The sequence below is a fragment of the Lingula anatina genome, chromosome 4 (genome assembly GCF_051362555.1).
Source record: "Lingula anatina isolate TDL-2025a chromosome 4, LinAna3.0, whole genome shotgun sequence".
Classification (NCBI taxonomy): Eukaryota; Metazoa; Brachiopoda; class Lingulata; order Lingulida; family Lingulidae; genus Lingula; species Lingula anatina.
In genome coordinates, this window is record NC_141770.1 from 14825474 (window position 1) to 14851584 (window position 26111).

Genomic DNA, 26111 nt, shown 5'->3' on the forward strand with positions numbered 1-26111 from the left:
AATACTCAAACCCTCTGATGTGCAAGCGGTTACGCAAACTACTGGACGAATATATCGGATCCCAACTACAGCAATCAAATAATATTGTACGACATACATAGCATCAGGAGAAAGAGCGAGCGATGCGATTCAGACGTTACGCGCGAGAGGGTATGAAAGGGCTTCTGATATAAGTCTTGTATTTGCATAGAATAAATAAATAATATGCTCATCTATTGAAGAGCTGCTATACACATGCGAAGGGATACTTTGTTCCGCCTGGGGTTCCCCATCTAGATGCTGATTGAATGAAACGCAAGCGATGCTTGGTGGAATAGGAGAAAGGGAAAGGTTTACACTTTATAGAGATCAATTTATTCACCCAAATCTCTTGGTTGGGAAAATTATCACGGGCATAGGTTGACTGCAATAATTTTGGCCTTTTCCCAAACTGACAGAATTAATAAATGCCGTCTTTCAAGGATACGTGTGACTACAGTACTGATAGGTTCATTTTTGGATTAAATTCTATAAATATAAAAATAAACAGTGATATTCTCGTGTTTTATTACCATAGCCTATTAGTAACATGTTTCACACACACATCTGAATAACTCTTTACTACTGCTTTAAAATAAACACCGTTTCTGAATACCACATTTGAACCCATTTAACTTCTGAACCAATCTTTGGCAATTCTGCTGATTACGACAATTTTCCTGTTTCTGAATACGTTATATCTTAAGTTTTAGCCAGAATATATGAACGGGTAGGTTTAAGTATTTTAATATAAATTCCCCACACATTTTAAAAGCAACTGTTTTAGTTCAAAACAAGTGTCACTTTTACTTGGTTTTCTACATATTCATCTAACCAGCACCTCTGAACAAATAAAATTATGAAATATTAGAAACATTTGCTAAAAAATTCTAAAATATATAACCACATATAACTTCCACAGTTTGAAACCTGTATTAAGGATGGGAAAATACCACCACTTTCTGTCAACAAACATTAAGTTTCTACTCTCTCTCTCTCTCTGCATAAAAAGATCTTTCTCAAGATCTCGAGATGTTTACATTCTAATTTGTAAACCTTCATAACGATTAGAAATACATTTAGTCTCCTTTATTACATATGGAAGCCTTAGAATGCAATATATTAATTATAACCTGAATATTGCACAGTGCATTGCATAAGCATATTATAGGCCTGCACCTCCCACCGCCCTAAAAAAAATATGAAATTTGTTGGGGGAAATTAACTACTGTAACAGTTTTTATATATATATATATATATATGAAACGCAAGCGATGCCTGGTGGAACAGGAGAAAGGGAAAGGTTTACACTTTATAGAGATCAATTTATATATATATATATGATTTTAAAGAAAATTAAAATTCTTCAATATTTTCTAAGTAAGGGCATAGAAAGGAAACTAGGAGGGAGTGCAAATTAATCGTCCTTATTTTTTTTATCCTATATCCCTTTACGATATTATATTATGAAAACTTAAAAAATAAACAGTTCTCTTAATTTACAACTGCCAGCTACTGTAACAAAATATAGATATAATTTGACAAGTTATATCTAATGTAAAGGATCAAATTCTACCAACATACATAATGCATATGTTCCAAATACACACAATCACACACACATTATTTCTAACATTTAAGTTTATGACAAATAGAAATTAAGATGAAAAAGTATTTGGGTTATGTTCAGTTAAATATGTATAGAATATAAGGAAAATACACATTTACAGCTGCATAAACACAAACAAAATTGTGGATTTCAAAAAAAAAAAAAAATTAACATCAAGGTCAACATGACACAAACAGAAAAAATTCAAAATGAAAACTGAGGAAGCCCTTTCAAATAAAATTTACACATTTTGTTTACAAATAAAACTTGGCATTGAATACAAGTTCAGAAACTCAAAACAATGACAAAGCCACTTCTTAGATTAAAAACTATGAAAATATAATACTATATTCTCACATCCAAAAACAACTTGATACTTTGTTGACCTAATTATCAGATCACATCACATTATTGACTGTTAAGTCTGTATGCTATTTAGATTTTGAGATTCTGCATTTTCTAATTTTGGCGGGATATATATTTTTTTATTTGTGAAAACTCAGAGATATTATGACCACTTTCTTTCTAAACACTTTGATACTTTATCACTACCTATTGGTAAATAACAGCACTCTTACTGTCTTTATTCAATAAATTCAAACAACATAAATCAGATAATAAACTATTAACCTACCCCAACCAAAATTGTAGGTGATACTTAAAATGTAGATCCAAGAGTTGTGAAAAATTAGTTGGCAATATGTTAAAAATGGACAATGTTGTAAGCATTTGGAATTCAAATTTTGTAAAGTAAGAAATATTAGTAACAGTGAGATGATTCAACATATTGAATAATTACCATAAATTTGAGTGCATAACTTGAAATTTGCAATTTCATCAGTAACACTTCTTTGCCTATACTATTCAACACTGCCCTATCCCAGGAACTTGGAAATCATTTCTATTATTACACTTCTTCTTATAAATAATAAGGAACGGTTGTAAGGCATCAAATAGCAACCAAATTCCTGTTAATCTTTTGAAACATCATTGCTCTTCATCGCTATTTACTGATAAACAAAACGGACGTGGTTTAATTGCTTATCTTACACCTGATCAAATAGAAAATCTTTCCAAATAAATGTGGCCAGGCAAATTATGCATTTTTTTTAAATAAGTTATCAAAATAATATCATAATGCTGTAACCATACTGTCACATGACCATGAAGTATTGACTTCATTAAATCATACAGCATCTATACCATGCTTAACATGGTGAAAAATAACAAATAAAAAGCTTGCTAACACAAAAATTTAAAATCAGATTGCAGTCCCTCCTACAGAAACTTTTAATGCTTTCTGCAAGAAGGCTGCAAGTCAACTGTATGTTTGCAATATGAAGACATATCCACCAGTTTGTATAAATATGTCTCATCTTTTCCTTTGGAATGTTTTTAACATTGGGTTTAGTCAAACTCTGACCCGATTGTGATGCTCATGTCGCTGCCTTCGATCAAAGTGGAGTGAAACCAGGCATTTGTGTCCAGGACAACTGAAATATAAATTAAAGATTTGAGTTGATTTTTAACTTACATTTAACACTATACAGGATTGTTACTTTATATTTACACTTTCTACCTAAACTGGCAAAAAAGTAATGTAAACTGGTATAGCTAAGTGGATAAAGAAAAATTGATAAAATTTCCTAGAAAATTATCCTTTTATTTCATTTAATTAATTTTATTATAATTTTATTATTTTCATTTTAATGATTTTTTTTTGCTTTATAAAGTCTAATGTGAACAGTATGCCACTACTAGTAACATTTTTAACTACAAAATGTGTACAGAGAAATATTATTCAAATATGATATGAGGTAACAATAAGGATATGTACATAGCAGTAAAAATCTTAAGTAGTAGAAGATATCGATATCTGTTAACTATGCGTGTGCATGTGCCTGTATGCGTGCGTCTGTCCCTGGGTGGATGTGTTTCACTTATTTCAACGTAGTAATTAACTCACTGATGTCTCCTGGTTTGACGACCACCTCTATTCGGGGAACGCACTCCTTGTAACACTCAGGAGGAGGCTCCAGGGTCCACCGCTTGGTCCCCGTAATCTGGGCCTGCCATGACGGGTTCCCCACATTATCAATCTGAAATACAAAACATAGACACTTAGTTACTGTTTCTCTTAAAAGAGGACGCCACTATCCAGTGACACTGTACACAATGACATCAGCAAAGTACCTGGACTGATTACCAAATTAATCAGAGTGAAAGACTTATTTGACACTCTTTTAAAAAACATCATGAAAATTCAAGTACCCAAGGCCATAGCTCTTTATCCAGTCCAGGAGAATTTCGATTCTTATTAACATCACTCAAAGATTTGTCAACAGACAAGTTCATGATGAAAGATGGCATCTTTAAGGATAGTTTCTCTTCAATGTGGGCACCAGTATCTGGTATCAAGTAATGCTAACACAAGGCTATTGACTTCTTTATTCTCCTTTTATTGTACTTCCAGACTGTTTACATTATCATGAGGTTGCCCACAACGTAAAGCATGATTTGGCTCACCAACATAATTACCTGAAACTATCCCTCCCTTTCCAGTGCTTAAACTTAAAATGTAAATGAAATTGATTAAACCCGTGAATTCAGGTACAGAATTGTTTATGGCAATGTCATTTTACTTTTCTAATAATAATCAGAACTGAAATGAAGCAGATACTGTACAGGTTTGAGACAGACACCACCGCCATCTTTTCCCAAAAATTGCGAAGAAATATCTCGGCAGGTTTAGTGCTTGTCAACACGTTTCCCCTTTCACTGACAACATATTATTAGGTAAACAAAGAGAATGTCCCTTTAACAGCAGCATGTGGGTCACAGACTGGTGGAGAAGAGAGTGGAAGTATAATAATAACAACTGTGGATAGAATTTAGCTGCCATTTTCACACTATACATTCAGTCGGCTTATTCAGGGTCAGTCATGCATCCGCTGAGGTGTTCATCTTCGCATTCAGGCATTCAGCCTCACCATCAGTGTGTATGTCAATACCTGGTACTTCACCATGTTAAAAGACCCAGAGGACACTGCTATATTATGGGGGCATACTGTATTTTTTTTTAATTATTCTTAGACTGTTTTATAACTAGGAAATTGACAGTTGCAAAAGTCCTGTTTTCAGGACGCCTAAATAATCCCTTCATGTTATTATAATTAAATCTTTATTTGTTACTTCTTATGAACAATCAGCACAGCTTTTTTTCACAAAAAAGTTTTTGGTCGAACTAGGCACCAGCATCACATTGTGCAACCACTTAAAAACACAACCGATTATCATACCGCGGTATATTGACAAAACCATGAACCTCCTACATGATCTTTTTTTGAAGCATACCTGTAAAAGCTTACATCCTGACTTCATCAGTCACACTGATGTCAAAAGAATGCCCATTGTGACCAGTGACCATCTAGTGAGAATTGCACTCGGACTAGAAACAGGTTGCAATTCCCAACACCTTACCCAGGCCTACCCAACTACCAGACTCGGCACATAAGGATCCTGAATTAACCGGTATATTGGACCACACTACCCATTTTCAAGGTGTGTGTCAGATCGCATTTCGGAGTATCAGTCAGAACACCGACAGGATGAGCCTGCAGTCGTCCTACAAAAATTGTTCTAGGGTATGATACTCCGAAATGCGATCTGACACACACCTTGAAAACAGGTAGTGTGGTCCGATATACCGGTCAATTCAGGATCCTTATATGCCGAGTCTGGTAGTTGGGTAGGCCTGTTACCCCCACCCTCCTTGTTCAGAGATGGTCATATTTTTCTAAATATGATTGACAATACTACACAGATTAACATCCATCAGAACAACAGAATATCTTCTCCCAGTCAATACTAAAACATTCTTGATTAAAACAGACCTGACAACGGCCTTTGTCCATGATACCATATGGTGTACGTAGTATTGTACTGGTAAGTGAATAACTTTGTTTCACCATTCTAAACAAAGAGACCATTGTAGCTTAAATGTCATTTTTATTTGCTGTCTAGCTCACAAAACACTAGAAATCATAACATTCAAAACTTGCTCAAACTTGTTATAATTATAATAACTATGCCTTCATTATGTGATGCTTTCTTTACTTATGATTTACTACTGATTAATATCTCCTGAAGCTCAAAAGTAGACAAAACACAAATGACTTTGGTTATGAACAGTAAAGAATCCATGGCTGTTGTGGCAAACACTTCTATGTCTTAATTTACACTGATTAACACAACATCATAATGCCAAATTTAGAGGAGTTCTTATCTGCAGCTACATGTATCTTTGATTACTTTACTGCATGCTTCTGAGGAAACAACAAAAAGACAACTTCAAAGAGTCAAATTTCTTTTTTGGAATCTTCTATTTTTTCTATTCATATCTTTCCCTTGAAATACTTGATATCAATTATTTATCATATTTCCTCCTTGGAAAATGTAAAATCAGTTAATATTTCTCAAGTTTTCCATAGAATACTTAACAAACAGTATTCTCAGGTATCAGAAAGTGTGTGTGTGTGTGTGTGTGTGTGTGTGTATGTGTTCAACAACATATGCCTAAAATATTTTTTTTAACTTAATGTTTAAAAATATAATTTCTTTCACCATCATTTATTCTTTTCAAAATAGAATCACAAAAACAGTTTTAAAATACCACTGCTTTCATAATTTGATTCAAAAGACAGTTTTTGAAAAATTAAATGTCTTCCTTTTAACCTTGGCTTAAAATATACCCCAAAAGTGAGTAGAAAATACTCAGCCCAGACAAAACTTAATTGAAATTTCACACCTTCATCTTTACAGGTAATTTCCGCTACTTTAACTGCAATCAATAACAGCACAGAGATGGTGCCCCGATCTACTTCTGCTCACATATCGTGTTTAAAACCAATAATGAGTTTTTTGTGTGACTCTAGTACTTGAAACAGTGTGGGATATTTTGGCTGTCAATTTCTCCAAAATATTTTCCAAAATTGACTGAAAACCTTTAATTATTAATAAATAGCGGGTTTTCCACTGAGGTAATCCAAAATAAAGATTGGTATTTCCAAATGGAGAAAAAAGCTACAGAAAATATTCATATATAAATGAGCTATAATATATCAAGAAGGTGCAAATGTAAAGGAGCAAAAGTTTCAGATCCAAATGGACCCAGCTCATTTACAGGTTTTCGTTTTATGCCTGCTTAGATTGAGATATTGATATATGAAGGAATCTTGCATGTGTTAGAGTATGGTTGAGCTTAAAAGCACTTCTATCCACATTTAAGTGCACTAGCACATTATTTCAAGCAAAAGAACGTTGGGATTTATTGAAACGTGATGAGTATGTACAATTTGTGAATCTGAAGTTAATTGAAATAACCCCAAGATAAAAAACACATTTACTTTTTTACAAATATGCAAAAAGTACATTAATTTTTTTTATAAATATGTAACAAAATGCATATCAAAACATAACATCACTGATTGGTGTCAGATACTTAGGGATCTACTTTTAGTTACACAACTGAATCCACAGTGCATCATACACATAATAACCAATACAAACACTGCCATTTCAAGAAATAAAAAAGCAACTTTTATTAGTAACATATAGAGCAGAGACTATGGTCAAAAAAAGTCGTAGAACTTTCGGTTTTCAAAAGAAGGTGCATGTGACAGTGAAAGTAGTGGACATATATGCATTCCATTACATTTAATTAATATAAGCACCATTTTCTAGGTTTTGGGGTGTGTGAAAAATCCATGATTCTCTACCCCCAGTGAAGTGTTATTATAATATATACACGGGTTTCTAAATTTGCAATATTATCATTCATTTTTGACAGAATGGGGTTTTGACCCCCAACCCTCTCTCATTCACGTTACACCCCTCCCCTTCAGACCCTTCACAAAGAATTATCTTAACATAGAGACGTGAAAATATAGTAGAGTCTGCCTTAATCTTCACTTGACACAAAAAATTAATTGTTTATCTTAAACAAAATCTTGCAGCAAGGGTGTTTTCTCTGGCATAAGTGGAAACATTTTGCCTGACATAAGCTACAGAACTCTAGCAAATGTTCTGGTCTTAAAGTGCCTGTATTAACCCCATAGAGCCTGACAGCATCTGACCTAGAAAGTGCTCCTGGTCCTGAGCCCTCTACCATGATGCACTCAATTTTATAGGCGGTCTCATTTAATCAAAGATAATGTATTCACTTGTCTAGAGAACGCCCAAGAACTGTACATTTTTAGAAAGCTAAGATTGTAAGCTTTAAAGTCATATCAGTTTTATTCACATTTGCCAACTTAGGTAGAAAAAGCAGGAGTTTAAATATGAAAATTGTTTTTCTCGAAGAGAAGTAAAAACCAAAACTTTAATTTCAGCATGCACATTCTTTTTCATTTTACCAAATAATTTGTTGAAATTTTCTCATAAACATCTGAAATATGTTTTAAACAATGTCAGAAATTTTCAGAAAGATATCTTATTTAGTTTTTGAGTTATAATAAATTTCCTGGCATGCGTACTGTACCTAAAAAACCTGCATCACGTCAGAGAGTTGCTGACTAGAAGACTTCCACCTAATTACTTTTATAATTACAAATGGATTGTAAATTAAGTGCCTTTTTCAATGGTTTTTCATAGTTTTTTTTTTTAATCAACTGAACCAGTATACTCAAAAAATTTTGTTTTGCACTCAAATCATATACAAGACTACAGACATTGTCATGAGCAAATATTACACTTTCATGAATAAAAATTGCATCATAAAAATACGAGTAAACGTGGCATTTGTATTAATACACAAGCAGGAAAAGACATGTTGATACAGCACACAAGTAAACATTTGTCATTTGTACTTATACATAAGCAGGAAAAGACATGTTGATGCAATATAACGCAACATATGACATTTGTATTTATGCACAAGCAGGAAAAGACATGTTGATGCAGCACACAGGCAACATTCAGCTTGACTTGTGCCACGGTTACAGTCATTTTATCAGCAATATAGCCATTCCAATTACTATTGTCGTCTGCCTGGTTACTGCCATTAGTGTCATCAGCGTTTTGCATAAATTAAGCCCCCCGTCCGAATCTGCTCTCTGACAATTATATATATAGCCAAAGGTGTATCATCTCTGAAGTTATCGGAGTATCAAAATCTATCAAAGACTCTTCCCCGAAGTCTGAATTTTCTAACAAATCTAGAACATTTCTCAACCCATAACTTCCGCTGACTTCGCGCCGCCATTTTGACTTCTTAGCGCCTTGACAATGGTTGAAATAAATCGCTTTTTCATTATCTAATTCTCGCTACACGTCTTTCAAAAGCAGGTAGTAAACAAAAAACTAACATTAAGTTAGTCTTGTGACAGAAGCAGGAATTGTTACAAACGATAGGGGACAGTACAAGCATGTAAACACAGAAACCGCGTATATGCGGTTCCCGGCACTGAGGACTTTTTGAAATGAACTGCATATGTGCGGTTCCCGGCGCTATGGGGTTAATATGCAGAGTAAAATGGAGTTGTAAATCTAATTTTTAAATATTTTGACTGAAGGGGGTGGGTGCAGAACCCCTCCCATCTTGGAACCCAAACCCTTCCCCACCCACACACCATAACAGTAATGTTCCCTTACATGCATGTTTGCTCCATAGCCTGGGCTGCCCATGAATATCCAATCTGTCTTGCTGGACTCAGCCAGCTTGGGGAGAAAATAGGGTCTTGAGTAGTGCTTCCTTAATATGTTGGCTGCCATTGGGTCGCAATTACTCCTGCAAAAATAAACAATATAAAGTGTGAAATACATTCAGATCACAAATAAATTAAACAAACTTCATTTTTTCAGCAAAATGTTTATCTAGCAACATTTGCAATAATGTGATAAAAATGCACAGATCTAAAAAGTAATGTTGTGGTGGGTTGTGGTAAACTGGTAAAAAAAAAAACAACAAATCACCACCATATAACATGCATCTACAATATGCCAAGATAATTGTCAACAGGAAATTGCACCCAACAATTTTCTTTTACTATTGCTGAATTTCTAAAAAGACTTTTTATTTAAAACAGATTTTTTCACTATAAAAGGTGAAGTCGGCACAATATTCAGGCTCTTTTAAAAAGAGAATTACTCAGAAAACACAAACACTGTGCTTGCCTCAATGCATATTACACCTTAACGTTTATATATAAAAATAAACATTTGCTAAAAAAGATCTGATGCTCATTGTGTCTTTGACTTCAATTACTAGCACTTTCTTCAGTTTCTTTTTGGCTGGAACCTCTTTTTCTTTATGCAGTCATTTAATCATCTTTTTCAAAAGTAACTAACAAAAACACTGTTCCATTCATTAGTAACAAATCAGTTTGCTCAAATTCAGGGAACAATTACAGTTATTGCATTCAAATCTGGTAACTACAGGCTAAATAATTTAATTATCTTTTGCTAACAAAGTTATGGTATTGAGTTTCTGTTTCGTTCTCATCAAACATCTTCTTCAAGTCTTTTGGGAAATATTAGTGGGCTCAAACAGATGTCTTCACACCAACTGAGACATGGCTGTGGTGAAAAGTGAATTAACTGCTCTCTCTCTCTCTCTCTCTCTCGTTCTATTCTCTCTCTCTCTCTCTCTCTCTCTCTCTCATTCAATTCTCTCTCTCTCTCTCTCTCTCTCTCTCTCTCTCTCTCTCTCTCAAACAGTTCCATTCTCTTTCTCTCTCGCTATCTACTACTTCTCTCTCTTTCGAACCCACTGTATAATTGCAAAGACCAACAATATTTAAGATCAAAATACTGAAAACCAGGCCCCCTCTCTACTGCATATACATACAGGTACATGTACTACACAACTTGACAAGGTGTGCATTTAGTTTGTTCAATGTGTGTTTTGTGGAGAGACAAATCTTTTGGTGATCAGCAAACCATGACACATTGAAGCCATACTTTTGTTGAAAAGGTATAATATTAAACTTACTTCATTTAAATGAACCTCACAGCATGCCACAAAAAAGCATTCTTTATGTGCTTTATATATATATATATATATATATATATATATATATATAAAATTCATGGCTGGTTTTCTATTTATAAATAAATATTCTCTTGGGTGATTAAATACACAGGTAGGACTTTCCAGGTCAACAAACAGGCAATTAAGATACTCAGTAAAGAAGAAAGCAAAAGAATTACAGAATTTAATGAGATGTTTATAATTTATTTTCTCAATATTTAACTCAACTAAAAAAAAACAGGGACTTAAGACAATGGACAGGGATCTAAGACAATGCTATTTAAACAGGTGAAAAACTTTTACATGTTAGGTGACATATGGTACTTGGTGAAAAAAATATGTTGCCATTGAGATGATCTTTAAATATATTGAACATTGTAGTTGTGTACATTCTAGTGGAACAAAGTCATCATACTTGGTCAATAAAAATGTACCCTTAATAAGTTTTATGTCTTCCCCTTTAAAAAGCCATCTAGAATTAACAATCAGATTCTGAGAATAATTTACACATTAGGGTTAAAAAGGCTTCCTTGTACAAATAAGAACAAAAACATGGGGATTTCAAAAGGTCTCATAACTATAACTTAGATGGAAAACGGGTAAATGTTTGTGTGTATGTGGGGGTGCATTAAACCTCCGTATGTTGAATACCAAATGTGGTGGCCTTAATTGAAAAAAATTAAAAAGTGAAGACGGGGGGGGGGGGGGGGGGGGGGGGGGGGGGGGGATTGCGCTGAAAGGGGTAAGATAGACAGACAGTCAGAGAGACAGACAGACAGACATCAAAGTATAAATTTTGGTTCGACTTTGTGCCTTACCATCCAATGTACCAGGGCTCGGCGTTGTCCTTCAACTGCGCCCTCTGATCTTCCATCTCAAAGACCTCCCCGAGGTTCGTGAAGCTCGTCTGGTAAGGGAAAAACTGACAGTCCCTGGTAGCGCTTTCCAGAACGGGGCTCCCCGGGGCGTAGACATTTTTGAAGAAGGAGAAACTGAACTCCGTCTGCGCCGTCCAATTTGCCGTCCCATCCGTCACAACCACCGGGTGGCCGGAGTACGCGTAGAGTCGCTCGAATTCCTCCTGGGAGAGGTTCGACACCCGAACAACTTCAGTGACGTTACGGCAGATATCGCAGTTCGTCGGCGGCCTGAAGATATCGAATATGAATTCGTTTATTTCAAAAATACACGGTTCTTGTTCAATGTCTTCGCCCCACGCGCTGTAGAGTAATCCCGCTACTGTGCGGTTTGTTAGCGGCCAGCCCGTGCCCAAGAAAACTCCCAAGAGTACGGACGAAATAACCACTGTCACTGCAAAAATGATAGTCCAATATGGCTTCTTGCTTTCTCGCAGGTAATCTACAGACTCGAGCATGTCATAGTGATCCCCCGTTATCCCCAAAGTCTTTGCTTTTTGGTGAATTTTGCGAAACAAAACCTTAGGATCCTGTTTGACGTCCGCCATGCTTGGTTGTGTACGTGATAATAGGGAAATATTGACCTAGTTTTAGCTTTGACCTATTTTTCATCTTGTGTTCTGATTGGTCACATAAAGTGGAACTAATTCTACCCTCCTTCACAGTTTTTATAACGAAGGATTTGAAATTCACGTACGTTTTCGCCGTGAAAGATAAAATTTGTGAGGTAGATGTCTTTATTATTCATTTCCTCATCATGAAAGGCCACGTTCGGCTTACTAGTACATCATATCTTTGGCCTTGAAGGTTTATAAAGCCCACTCTGTACACTGTACTCAGTAATTTATATTTAAACAAAGGTGCCGCATGTAACAAAAACTCACTGATTCAACATACATGCATGTGCATGTACTACCAGTAGAAACAAAAAAAAAAAAAAAAAAAAAAAAAAAAACAATGCAGTACCGTACGTGTCTGTAGGGTGTTAATATCAAGGCCCAGCTTCAGGATTTGATTTTTTTATCTCAATTCCGGTAGATGCCTATAGGCCTATACCGGTAGGCCTATATCCACAATCTTGTCTTTTACATGTAGCCTACTCCCAGTGCTAGTACCTTGTACACTGTAAAGCATGAGGCTTATCTGTTTCTTCTTTTGACTTCTTTTTTATGTACATGTAGCCTACAGGCCCGTAGCCAGGGGGGGGGGGAGGGGGGGGTTCAAGGGGTTCGAAAGAATCGCCCCTTTTGGTGGGAAAAGGTCCACTCTGGGTAAAATTTGATCTAAGTTCATGATGTTTTTATGGAAAAAGGTCCGCTTTTTCAGAAAAAGAACGCCCACCCCCCTTTTGAAATTGCTGGCTACGGGCCTGAGGTATCATACTTAATTCTTGATATAAAATTGGTGGAGCGTGAAACACTAACACTCATTCTCAATATAGGCCTATAGGTCCATTTGAAGAAAACAGAAAAGTGAATATGCGGTTAAAGAAGTAGCCTATTCTCGAATTCTACTTTTTCTAAATCGCTGGCGACAGAAAGTGATTAAATGTAGCTTTTTGCATTAGGTTGCGAAGGTTTCAGTTGTTTTAGTAACGGAAATTTTGAAAATAACAATCTCTTTGATCAATATTTGATATACATTTTATGTATATATATATATATATATATATATATATATATATATATATATATATATATATATATATATATATATATATATATATATATATTAATACTAACAAAAATTAAACTGCGCTACAGGGGTATTACGAGATTTCCTTTAAAACATTTAACTGTGTCCTGTCACCATATCGTCTAGATACTCATGGATGTAACTGAATTGAAGTTATATTAATGGCTAAAAACAAAAAGTGGTGACCAGCGCCAAAAGACGAAACGAAAGTTTGTCAATTTTTAAAAAACTCGGCGACACCGCGAAAGTAGACGCAAGTTATTTGCCAGCAAGTTATTTAAAATAAACGTTAGACATCATCCTCGCTTCCTGGCAAGTTTGAGATTTTGTATTATAGTAAAATAAATTTGATACATTGCAGATTGTGAGATGGTTCTGCGAGCGACAGTAACGAAGGTTTAACAATTTATTCCGTTTACGTTTTTCGTGTGAGAACAGATAAATCTAGCAATTATTTTTAAGTGATTTAAGTTGACTGACGTCTGTAAAGTTCCATTGGATAAATAATTCTTTCTTTCACTTATCTTTAATTATATAAAAAATGTTTAATGGACCTGTATATTGAGAGTGAGTGTATATGCAAATTTTTACCAATATAGCCTACATGTATTGCTGAAAATGTCGAACCTTTCTTGGAAAATGGGCCTATAATTAATGTTGCCACATGCCTTTGTCTCATTAGTGCAAGATTTGTAAATAACATAAGTTGCGAGTTTTTAATTGCTGTATAAGAAAAACGGATAATAGCCGTACGCCAACTTGACATGATTCAGACCTTCAGAAATAAGCAGTGCAACCAAGATGAATTGTTGCGTTGGCCACCTAACACATTGTGGTCAATGAAGCTCTTGCAGGATACGACATAAACGTGCCAACAGTCACTTTTGAATGGGCTCCACGGTTTATAATCTATATTAGCATTATTAAAGATGAGAGATCAGTTAATTTTGTTTCTGATATGCCGGAATAGATGCAAGATGCCTATTGTTCTAATATAATGTCTTTAATTGCCGTTCGATCGTTTTCTTTTCAGATGTAAACCGATACAGTTACCGGTATAAATGATCCAATGTTTGAATTAGTATTAGGGATAAAACTCATTAGTTGTCAGTTTTAACTGAAACGTCAATATCTCAACGATAACTTCGTTCATAAGACAAATATAGATTGCACCCCCATCTTACAGCCTAAAAGAGTCTTAGTGAAGGTCATTTTTAAGAAAAAAAATATCTTATTTGTTTACCCACTAAGTGCCGTCGGTGCGTTATGTGTTTTTCTTCGAAGAAATGGTGTGATTTTAGACATTGCGCTACCTTTAAAACATCTCCTTGCATCTTAATAACGCTTATGACCTAAAGCTTAAACAAATAATTAATATCTTAATTTTACCTCAATGTCAGAGCACTTGACGCAAGTCACTTCACTGCAAGTCACTTGGCTGGGACAAAACTGAAGCTTGTTTGAGCAGTAGATATACATACTGAAAAAAAATAATTTCCCAAAGGGCGGTAATTCGGTTACCCTTTCAAGTGTTTTTTCATTTGCTAAAAGTTCATGACTCATACACGTATTTATGCATATGATTTAGTAGTCAAGGAGTTGAAACATATCTGAAATTTGCTCACACTTGCACACCTTCCATTAATTCTAGAACAAGAACATTGTGTCTTGATATACAACAATTCCATTACAGGTCCGAAAAGTTGAGGGTGTCGGGTTGGGGGAGGGCAGTGGGTTACCCCACCCCACCATATCTAGGGATACATCCCGTTTTAATCGCTCAAAAACAGCATGGCAACTGAAAAAATGCAATCCTAGGCCTTCAATATCTGGACCCTTCATATTCCAGTATCATTGTTTTAGTATACTACATTTGCGTTGACTCGCCTTCAGCAGTATATTTATCCTCGTCTCTCCCCCCCCCCCCTTGTCGCAAAATTATCGATAACGCCAGGGCTATTAACTGTCACTGTGTAGGTCTTCAATTCATATAGAATTCGATGCTATGGATGTCATTTAAAAAAGGCTCCATGAATAAAAATAAAATAAAGAACAAAAGGAACAAAAGAAAAGAAAATAAGCATAATTCAGGGTAAACCTCAAAGGTGAACATCCACGTGCACCGGCACGAGAACCCTATCTGCGAGAGAGAGGTTGAGTCCCTTCAAATCCCCCAGATCTTTACCTCAATGTGTGTCACATTTACTCAGGATACATTCTGTCTGTGTTCATTAATTCTCTCATCAGCTATGTTGTATACCATGCTCTTATGAGTCCCTCGGCGTGTCGACACACACACATAAGCACGTGCGTTAAGTGTGCACGAGTACCTTTTGTTTTGGAAATTGTTTCTCTTTCCTTCCTTCTATTTCTTTCCAAGTATTAGTTTATTCATTCCAATTTGATTTTTTCGTTCATATATCTGTTGTTATTAAGAGTGTTATTATTATTATTATTATTATTATTATTATTATTATTATTATTATTATTATTATCTTTACTATAGTGATCTCATTCAATTTCTTCAATTTTTATTTTATTATATTGAAGTGTTTTGATTCGAATGAATCACACCTTCTTATGTAAATCTGACGAAATTCATGGATTATGAAACAATCCTGAAATTCAGCTTGCTCACGTTTACCGCAACGTGTACTACTTTCTAGGGACTTCTTGAGGAACGGGATGGTGAATTGCGCGCGAAGGCAATACACCGTCTCTCACGCAAGTTGTTTTGACGAAATAATGCTCAGTTTTGTTTCAGATTTGATACTATCGAATAAGGAAGGCCTTGCTATGCTTAAAAGTACTCTTTATACGGTACGATGTTTATGCGTTCGGTATGCTTGCGTACGGGTATGTGTGTATGCGAGCACTGTTGCCCATTTGGGCACAATCAACTCTCACACATAGTCACGTTGGTCGATTAAAATAATAATGTGAGCGCCACCCCAGCAAAATACCACTTTGGTGTGCCTGTGTCAATCAGGAAGTTGGTCGAATAACCTTAACTCGTTTTATATACCTATGTTCATATATGTACAGCATTTTCATTTTGCGTAGAAGATGGTGATAAAAACTTAGCAATGAAACATCATTGTATATTGAAGATGCATTTTAAGCCTTTTTTTGCCACAAAACCCGATCAAACGCTACTATATGATTTAAAATAGTTTAACTTACAGACATACCAAAGGACATCGTTTCACATTTCCCGAAAAATGATATTTGAACGGATGCTTTCTGCTTTTTTTCTGTGCTTCCAGTATAAATATCCCTCAACAGTCTCATTAGAAAAAGTTTGCAATTGCTACACTGTATATACCCATACATGGGAGTGAGAGTGATGATTATTGCACATGTACATGCACGTCATTTAGCGGACCTTTGTGAACTGGAGGGACAGATAAAATGTAAATTTAAGGCCAAAAATTTGAAGAAAGTGCAGTTTAAAGCTATTTTGAACTCGACGAGAGATTAATTAATTTGGTTTATGACTTGGCATGTCGAATTTATTTTACTGGTAGTCGTAAAAGAAACTAGTAGAAGTGGTTTATACCGGTATGTGTTTTATATGTTCTTTTAGCTGAAAAATACGACAGTACTATTGCTTGTACGAAAAAGTCTAAACTCTCCGAAACTAGAATTCGCTGTATGTTTATTGTTATATTGTCCACAGAAAAAAAAGCAAAATTGACCCATTGATACATGAAACGCATAAGATGATACATGAACACTATTAAATCCTCCACCTCTGCGTTTCTGCCTTCAGGTAAGCCCCTTTTCAAGTCGCTTTGACAGAGTAATTCAGACTACAGTTACAGTCAATTCCCTTTTTCTAGTTCTGTACATTTTTCATAAGAGATTATTGGTATTGTTAAAGACCAGGCAAGTATTTGGCAATTTTAACGCTCCTTTTACTTCTAAAGGACGCCATTCATTTCTGTTCTGTTCATTTATCCAGGGGCTTATGAAATTACCGTTTGTTCACGATTGTCGCACATATACTAGTAGCATCGTTTATTGTATTCTTTTACGTTCGACACTGAATTTTAGCGAACGGAGGGCGCAAAGAGAGGCTGTAAGCTATCGAGGTCATTGTTAAATTGATACGAGGTCCTTTGTCACCCTGTAGACGCACTTGGCCTACTTAACCCCGACGCCCTAGTTATTCCTTAACAGACAGTGGTAGACGCTGTTGCTTCCCTCTTCGAGACTGTCATGAATACGGCGTATTTTCTCGTTTTCTGCGTGCTCCTGGCCACAAGTTACGGGGACGTGTGGCAGAAAAGTGGGGATTTTTATATACACCAGGGAAATGTGTCGACACAACTGGTATGTTTTGTCTGTCTATTGCCGTCTGCTGTGTGTGTGTGTGTGTGTGTGTGACTTTTCATCACAATCACAGTATTGATCTTGTCCAATGAATAAAATAGATTTCAAACTCATCTATTAAGATCAACTGTAATTGGTATTTCACCCGAGGTTTCAGCTTGTGTGCCTGCTTCAGGGAATTAAAATAAATAATCTGAGTGCTTTTCTTATTGCATATTTATTTTTTAGTCCCTGGAGAAGGCACAGAAGCCGAAAGCTCGGGCGGGCTATAGTTGATCAAAATGGGTGCATTTTAAATCTTATTTATATGCACATGGGTGTGTTGAAACGTATACACGTATACAGGTACAAATAGCCCACCCGCCCAATGTACAAAGACAAAACATACATTAACTGTTAATTACAATATTTCGACCGTTCAAGATTTACAACTTACATGTGCGGACAGTACGGTACTGTTTATAAATATAATTACAGGGTACAATATAACTTATTATTAATTAATTAAATAAGTACAGGGTGCAATTTAAGTTATATATACTTTTAGTTAGAAGTACAGGTGTACTGTGCTGAGTTGAAATTTTATCAGGTTAGAAGAGGTCTGCTGTCTTACATCATACAGTTTTCCATCATATTTAGTTTTTTTGTATCAGTTTGCATAATAATAATTACATGCATGTCATAAACCCTCTAGTAATGGGACTTTTCCCCTTTTTCTAATTCACTGAGGTGCTACGTGCTTATTTATGCTGTAATAGAAGGTGGTATAAGGTTCGCTGTGAGAGGCTTGGCTTACAAAATGACCTCATTAATAGAAATAATCCAAGATGGTCTAAATAACAGAGGTTGTACACACTGCGTCGCATGTGATACGAGTGTAGAAAGCATGCGAGGATTAACCTTTAAGCGATAATGGTGAAAATGTATACGCCGGGAATGTCATCTAAGAATGCATTACAAAAGCAACATGCAAAACGTGATGAATACATTCTGTTGCAAAAAAAAAAAAAAAAAAAAAAAAAAAAAAACTGCCAGTAATTCTACAAATCGAAACTTTAGATAAAACAACCAGAGTAATGTCCCAGGATAAATTGCTTAAATGCTCTGCCGCACCACATTCGCTAATCTGTCATTGTTTTTGGTCTCATTCTCCTCCAAACCTTGCCAAACTTCGCTTGATTTTATGCAGTCTCAAGAATTCTGGGATGATTCCCATTAAGAATGAGAAAAAAAAAGAATGAAGCGAAAATACACTGATGCCATGAAGCAGCGTTTATGGTTAACACTGATGACTGCTGTTATGTTCACCTTAAAAAGAGTTGTCACCCGCAAAGGAAGTTGACATCGATCGATATGGCTAAGGGTATTTATGTTTGCAATTGGCAGGGTAACCGCTGAGAAATAAAGGAATGCAGTACCCGAAGAGCATTTGTTGTTAGCCCCCTTTAATTGTACAAATGAGCTCCGTTGGCGATTCCTAAATTTTGCTTAGGGTAGGGGGATTAAAAAATACCGAGCGAAGTAAGATATATTTAAAACAGAAGACAATTATACCATTGTACGCCAGGCACAGGGATGGAAGAAATTGCTTGGCTTAATGAGTCTTATTTCGCTCGTCGTTCTTTTTTTTTCTTCCCCCTTTTGGAAGATGGGGGGAATCGGAAGAAGTACCAGGTGAAAGGGGCTCATGCCCTTTGTTCTCCCCCACTCTGTTACCGCCATTCCTGTTTTTAATTTTAAATCTTCTGTTTCAACATGCAAAAACGTTGCATGCTCCGCAAACACGTTAGGGTTCGAGCCATTTGTGTTTTTGACCTATGTGCGCAACTTCTGATGCCATATGCCAACAAACAAACGAACTGTGCCGACTTTATTACAAAAATATGACGCGATACTGGAAACCTAAGATGTACTATTCAAGCGTCCTTGATGTCACCCGTAAGACTCCAACATAACCACCGCCCTTTGGTCAGATAGACTTGAACTTTGTGAGCGAACTGAGTTCTTTGTACATGTCTGCTGTATATTTGCTCTGATTTTCCATCACCCTGAGGGCCATAGATTGTCGGAAACTCACCACACTGAGCGCCATAAATTGTTGGAAACTTACTACCCCGAGTGTCATAGATTGCTGTAAAAATTACTCCTCTGTCCTTGGTAGAAACGACACTGACGTATGATAATTAATTGTAGTTTCCAGTTGTGTCTTAAACTTGGGGTCCAAAAGCATGTTGATAGGGACCTAATAAAGATGGCATGAATAATGGAAACTCAGGATATTTTTTCATGGCAATGGACTCAGGACCGGGTTACACGTATCTCGTCATAGGCCCCCTACCATATCCCATTATGTTCAGATCATCTTAACAATGTATTACATCTGGGGTTAAAAATCCCGAGTCATGATAACCGCTGATAACATTGTTTGGCTGTTTACTGTTTGATTTAAGGTATCCTTAATGAGTCAATTTATCAGATAAGGTAGTATTCAATTATTTGAAGTGGGATAGATATGAGTTGGAATGAGCGCAATTAATTCACAGATAAACTGCACGATTGCAAATCGTCAATGCGTTTGTACTGATATCTGGAAAGGGAATTTGTAGCAACATTATATTGAATATCTGTCGTTTTTTATATTTTATCTTATAATTTCACAAAGAAACATTGAATTAATTTTCATACTTAGGTGATTTTTGGGGTTACTGTCAAACAACGCTCACAAGAACAACTCTTAAAACATATTTACATTATCGATTATCCGGGTGACACTTGGTGATAATAAGAACATTGTTAAAACGGCAGGCCTAACCAACTACCAGAATCAGCACATAAGGACCCTGAATTAACCGGTATATCGGACCACACTACCCGTTTTCAAGATGTGTGCCTGAAGCAATTAAGTTATGCGTTGCCGGTGTCGCTTTTAGTACTGTTCAAATAACCAGTCCATCAATCTCCCCAAATGTTGGACTGGATAATGAATAGCTAAACAAAGAGTTGGCCCCTGGCTGTTTAGCATATTTCCCCCAGTCTATAATATAATATAATATAATATAATATAATATAATATAATATAATATAATATAATATAATATAATATAATATAATATGTAATATGAGATGAGATGAGATTAAATACCATGGTTAAGACACTGTACGACTTAAGAATGTCGGGGGCTTCCAAAATCTTCTGCACTGTCCTCCATTCTAATAATCTACATGTACCGGTACCTTGAACATTGTATTTCAATCAGGTTTTGCAAGAGAGAAATGCATTGCTTTTACGATATTCTATTCATTCCATTTCAGAACTGGTTCCATTTCTCAGCATTTTGTATGCGGAATAGTTCCAGTGTCAATTTTGAATTTTCATTCCCAACGGTAATCTCTCTCTCTCTCTCTCTCTCTCTCTCCACAGTTACATGAATGCATTTACAATTGGATGGATAGTACACAGACAATATACAATATATTCCTTCAAAACTTTAAAACTTGCAAATTGTCTATACAAATGTTATTTCGTTTGATAAGAAATATTGAATGTCACGTGTGTTGAAAATATACTGATGTAAGTAATTTTCCAGTCTTATAGCCCGGAATCTCTTTACCTCTACCCCGTCAATGATTCTACATGGGAAGACATACAGAAATTACAGGTACTCATTTCAATTTTTGAGAGAAGATTTACAGTATGTCAAGTGTTATATATCTCATAGTTTGCATATGCTTTGTTAAATTATTTGGTAATTTTTTCTGTTGTTTTGGAAAGCCTTCGCAGGGATTTACTTTGAATTGTGTTTTGAAGTTACTGGTTATGCTTGCCAATTGTCTAAAATACGGTGATGCTTTTATTAAAAGAAATGTTTTTTTCCATAATGAAAGGCAAAGCTAATAGGGTCTTTTTGCTTCTTCTTTTTAATTTTTCTTTTTTCTTTCAGACGTGCGAGGAAAAGACCTCCACTGCCGATGCACAGGCTAACAACATCATCCCGCTATCACCAAGTTCACCATGGTCTGGGTGTATGGAGAGAGGCGATGACATTAGCTGCGTTCTCGGCCGAACCTTCAGGTCCGTCAGACCACGGTGTTGGAGATTTGTGGTCGCAAATTGCAACTCTACACAGGTATAACATAGTGAACTTTAAATAACTTTTATTAAATTAAATAATTTTTTATTAAATAAGAACCCCCAAACTCACATTCACCCACCCACCCACATTTTTCAAGCACGTCAGTGCCCCCTCCTCCCCTAATCGTCGCAATTTTTTTCAAATGGTAACAACAACATCCCAGCCCCCCGTACTACATTTACGAGCCTGAGTAAAGACATTTTATATAACAATGCATTGTAAATGACTAAAGCATGTACAGGGATGTACACTGCAGGTTGCAGGGTGAAACGTGGGGGGGGGGGGGGGGTCAAGAGGGGCAGCGTCCTAAAGATATGATATAGAATTAAGTTGAGTAATAAGCTTACAATGTACCCTATAAGGAACCACGGCATACTACTGATACATGTACTATAACGCCGATGTTAGTATTGCTTAAAATGAAAATGACAGCTTTTATCCCTTTTTTTGACCACGCTCATCTTAGGGCCCTTCCCGGAGCGACTCTTCAGTATCTTTCAAGGGTCCCTGTCAGCTTTTAAAGCAAAATGTATATATATTTTTAATAGTTAGCCCTTCCCACTTAAAATTTGTTTCCTTATAGTATGAGAATTTAAATGCCCAAAAATCACATCGAATTTTACAGCTTTGCATATGATTGCTATGTTTTAAATATATTAAAAGGCAATTTATATTTCCTTGGCAGGGCCTGCAGTTAAATTTCAAGCTGAATATTACTGACGGCGATTACCCTGTTTTCCCAACAAGAGCACCAATGACATCTGGAGTTACCCCAGAATCCGCCTGGACATTTACTGTTATTGTGTATGCCTTAGGGTCTGTCTTGGCATTCATGAACATGAAATTATAGTTTATCGAGGCGGCATTTGTCTAATTGGAGCCAAAATAGAGCATTTGGAAACGTGTTTAAACTTACAGCGTAATAGTTCATGAGATACCTGTTACATGACAGGGACATATGTCATATCACGATTTAATAGCAGAGACATGAAAAATTTTGGTGTTTGCTTTATAGAGAAGTATTCGAGAGCCTTTATGTTTTTTTTTTAAATAATTTCCTCGTTGAAATAAACATTTATACATGCAAACTACCGGGTTTTTTATGTACATTTCAAATCGCCCACGAGTAAAAATTGCCAAGGTCTCGACGAGCGTAATGTTACAAATGCCAAATAACCACAAGAGCTAGCTTTTCAGTGGAAGATACACTACAACGGGCTTTTTTCTCAAATCCTACCATTACATTAAGCCAGATAAAATCTGAGTCGGTTCAATAGCGCAATGGACAATAATTCTGAGAACATCAGATTTTTTGCACCTATTTTTCCTTATTAGTGAAAAACGCATTGGGTTATGTATGGTTTAGTCTACCGATCTTGTTTACAGAGAGCCGCAGCTCGCCTACCAAATTATCAGTTTTGTCTGATTTCATGTTAGTTTTTTTTTTTTTTTTTGGTTCAAACGCATTGCACACTTTTATATAGGACTCGTAACTCCAGTGATACGAAAGACTAAGCATAGTTTAAATCATTCTAATGAACAAAAAGTGTTAATTTACCATTACATTCTACTTTATTGGAGCTAAGCGAACAGAGCAATAATATTGCAATAAAATCAATTTTTAGACATTAAGTAAAATGTTTATTACTTTTTGTTATTTTTATGCATAAAGTGTCATTGTTATTGTGTACTTTTACTGATTTACATGTAGAGTGATTCGTGCACTGGATTAAACTGCCTGTCTCTAAGTCCCTTCGTGAAGCAGCTTCTGATAACACGAGTCCGGCTGACTTTCTGTTCATTATAATCCCGTTTGAACGCACCTCCTAAGACATATTTCCGGTTTATTTTGGTCCCGTGTGAACACACCTCTATGCCATCCATGCCTTTTCACCGCACGGTTTAACATCTAAGCTATTTGAATCAACATGTTGTCAAATGACCTGAACCTGTTGTTTGATATATAGGGATTATAATCAGTACGCATTTTTAAATGTAAATCCGTTCGTTGCAATATGAAGACCTCGTCATTCATGTAAACACCTTCTGTGTAACCTTTGGTTTTAGCACCATTTTTTCTTGGCCTAATCAGTGTTTTAGACGACATGTTGGGTAAGGTCTTAGACTTTTTCCAATTCCAGCTGCGCTGCTAGAACAGCCTCGGTCTGGTTACTAATTGATGATGTATTGGGATTTGGAGGAACACAAATGCAGGTGTACCTCTGATATCCAGTCTTAGAGGAACACAATCAACGTTAGAATTTTTTTAAATTATAAAGCACTCTTTTTTTTTTCCTGGCACTTTCAGCACTTTCAATCTCAACACCAAGGTGTACACTGTCCAGAATCGTTCAAATATTACAATGTACTGTGCACAACCATTGTTTCCTTCATAAGTTATTATATTTTCCGTCATAATGGACGCTAGTTAAATTAACCAAATTCCAGCCACATTTCGAGACTGGCTATATTGAAATAAGAAACCTACAATCGCCGATTAATAGATAAAATTGGTATTGGATATGGCTACGGCTTGGTGATGAGGGGAATAATTCTGATCATTGATAACCAAAGCATGTACCGTAGTCTTACTCCAATATGAACAAAGACTCCTGAAATAAATTGATATTAATCTCGAGTTGCAATTGGACAGTACTTAATGCCCACAGAAACTGTGTCTACAATTATGTTTTGAATCTTACCCTATTTCGATTGAGACACAGCGGTCTCAGAAAGGATGTAGACCTTTAATTACTCAACCCCTATAGCGATCTTGATTATCTTGGTAAAAGTTATAACTCTCATTGGTGACAGTAGCTAATCTAGGTTGAAAGGATGTCGACTTTTAATTCCTTAACTCTTATAGCGATCCTGATTATCTTGGTAAAAGTTATAACTCTCATTGGTGTCAGTAGCTAATCTAGGTTGGTCAATTGCACTGATTGTGGGTCAAACATTCTCTGACGTTTTTAGACCAATGTCCGTAAGTCGGCTTTGCGTAGTTGACTATCTGATTTTAGCATTCTCTAGGCATAGCCCATGGACGTGGACTTTTTGCTCAAAAGGCCTCACGGTGTGACGTCGATTTGTTCGAATGTTCGGAAAGCATGGTATTAATTTCCAGGGGCAAATTTTGGTGTTCACCAAATTATCACTAAATGATGATAAACGACAAGATTGCGTGTCACAGAGAGCTTGAGCTAGCCCTATAATCATAAATTTTCATTCAGTTACCGTGGATGTATTGGTTTCATGTTAGCACATTTTGAATTTCGCTGGACAGAAAACTGTAATAACCAGCCTGTTGGTTGTTCAGGTTCTTCCGTTGTTTTTCACCAATAAGTCAACTGGGACAGGCAGATATAGTTTTCTGCTACATAGTTTATTTAACTGCAAAACTCAGGTCTCTGCAACTATAAGTGTGTCTGTCCATCTAGCTATCTGTCTCCTTCTGTGTGGCTCTTAATTTAGATTTTTAATTAACTTCCATAACTGACATGCAACCTGTCATGCTATATTCTTCTGAATAAATTAAAACTTAATTGCACATGCATTCCACACCTTCCATCTATAACAGCTTGCATTTTAAATTTACTTTCCTAGCTGACATGCAACTTGCAACATACACATCTGTAGACATTAAAGCTTTTAAAATTGTAGATGCATTTTAAATAAACTTGTTCGAATTAATATGCAAATCACATCCAAACTATAACAACTATCAATGGTTCAATACCAGACGTTGTTTATACTATAGTATAAAAGCGAATTGAAGTATGCCTTTAATTTTTTTTTTACTGTAAATCTACATTATTTTATGCTAAATCCAATGTGGCTGGGAGTGAACGTTTTGCGACCAGACCTTGGCACTCAGATTTTCTCGTAGTCCTTTAAAAGAATCCTTCATTTGTGTTAATGGAATGCAAGTTTACATGAACTCCAAAATTCAGATATATGCTGGTCTTTTTTATTTTTCTCGAGTTAACAAAGACACAAGTACAGACGAAGTCAGAGTCAAGAGTCAGCAAGAGTCATGGCAAACACATCTTCCACTGTTCAAAATTCAACCCACCTTGTTAAATTAATTAATAATCAAACGATCCTACGATTAAGATTTATAGACGTTGACAATGAGCTGTAAAGAAGATTTAGGACAATCTAATCTTCTCTCGACGGGATGCGCACGACTCTGATGGTTAAATAGCGAAACGTCACCATTTCATCTCGCTTTTGCGTCAATGCACGTCTTGGCCATAGTTAATACTCTTAATCAGCTTTATTTCGAGCAGACTCTTATTGATGGCAGTTCTATTATATAGGCAGTTACTGATATCAGGACACATGGATTTTCACGCGTGATGGAATGTGTTGTCGAC

At 35.9% G+C, this 26111-nt stretch overlaps 2 protein-coding genes across 2 annotated transcripts; one reads left to right on the forward strand and one right to left on the reverse strand.

Annotated features, from left to right (window-relative positions):
* Positions 1-529: 529 nt before the first annotated feature.
* On the reverse strand, positions 530-12154 carry LOC106156398 (uncharacterized). Its single transcript, XM_013531627.2, has 4 exons — positions 11474-12154; positions 9278-9413; positions 3594-3726; positions 530-3120 (listed from the first exon to the last, which is right to left on the reverse strand). The coding sequence occupies exons 1-4, from the start codon at positions 12118-12120 to the stop codon at positions 3035-3037; spliced, it is 1002 nt and encodes a 333-aa protein (XP_013387081.2). The 5' UTR covers positions 12121-12154; the 3' UTR covers positions 530-3034.
* Positions 12155-17368: 5214 nt separating this feature from the next.
* On the forward strand, positions 17369-23450 carry LOC106156378 (transmembrane protein 145). Its single transcript, XM_087010350.1, has 5 exons — positions 17369-17602; positions 20915-20986; positions 21190-21261; positions 21544-21729; positions 22421-23450. Exons 1-5 carry the CDS (start codon positions 17489-17491, stop codon positions 22583-22585), a joined length of 609 nt encoding a protein of 202 aa, XP_086866476.1. The 5' UTR covers positions 17369-17488; the 3' UTR covers positions 22586-23450.
* The last annotated feature ends 2661 nt before the right edge of the window (positions 23451-26111 follow it).

Coding starts and splice junctions, on each gene's coding strand:
- LOC106156398 (XM_013531627.2), bottom strand. CDS start 12,120: ATGGCGGACGTCAAACAGGATCCTAAGGTTTTGTTTCGCAAAATTCAC. Junction 3,727..9,277: donor GCTATGGAGCAAACATGCAT/GTAAGGGAACAT, acceptor TTTGTATTTCAG/ATTGATAATGTGGGGAACCC. Junction 3,121..3,593: donor CGTCAAACCAGGAGACATCA/GTGAGTTAATTA, acceptor TTTATATTTCAG/TTGTCCTGGACACAAATGCC.
- LOC106156378 (XM_087010350.1), top strand. CDS start 17,489: ATGAATACGGCGTATTTTCTCGTTTTCTGCGTGCTCCTGGCCACAAGT. Junction 20,987..21,189: donor TTGAATTTTCATTCCCAACG/GTAATCTCTCTC, acceptor GTAATTTTCCAG/TCTTATAGCCCGGAATCTCT. Junction 21,730..22,420: donor CAAATTGCAACTCTACACAG/GTATAACATAGT, acceptor TTTCCTTGGCAG/GGCCTGCAGTTAAATTTCAA.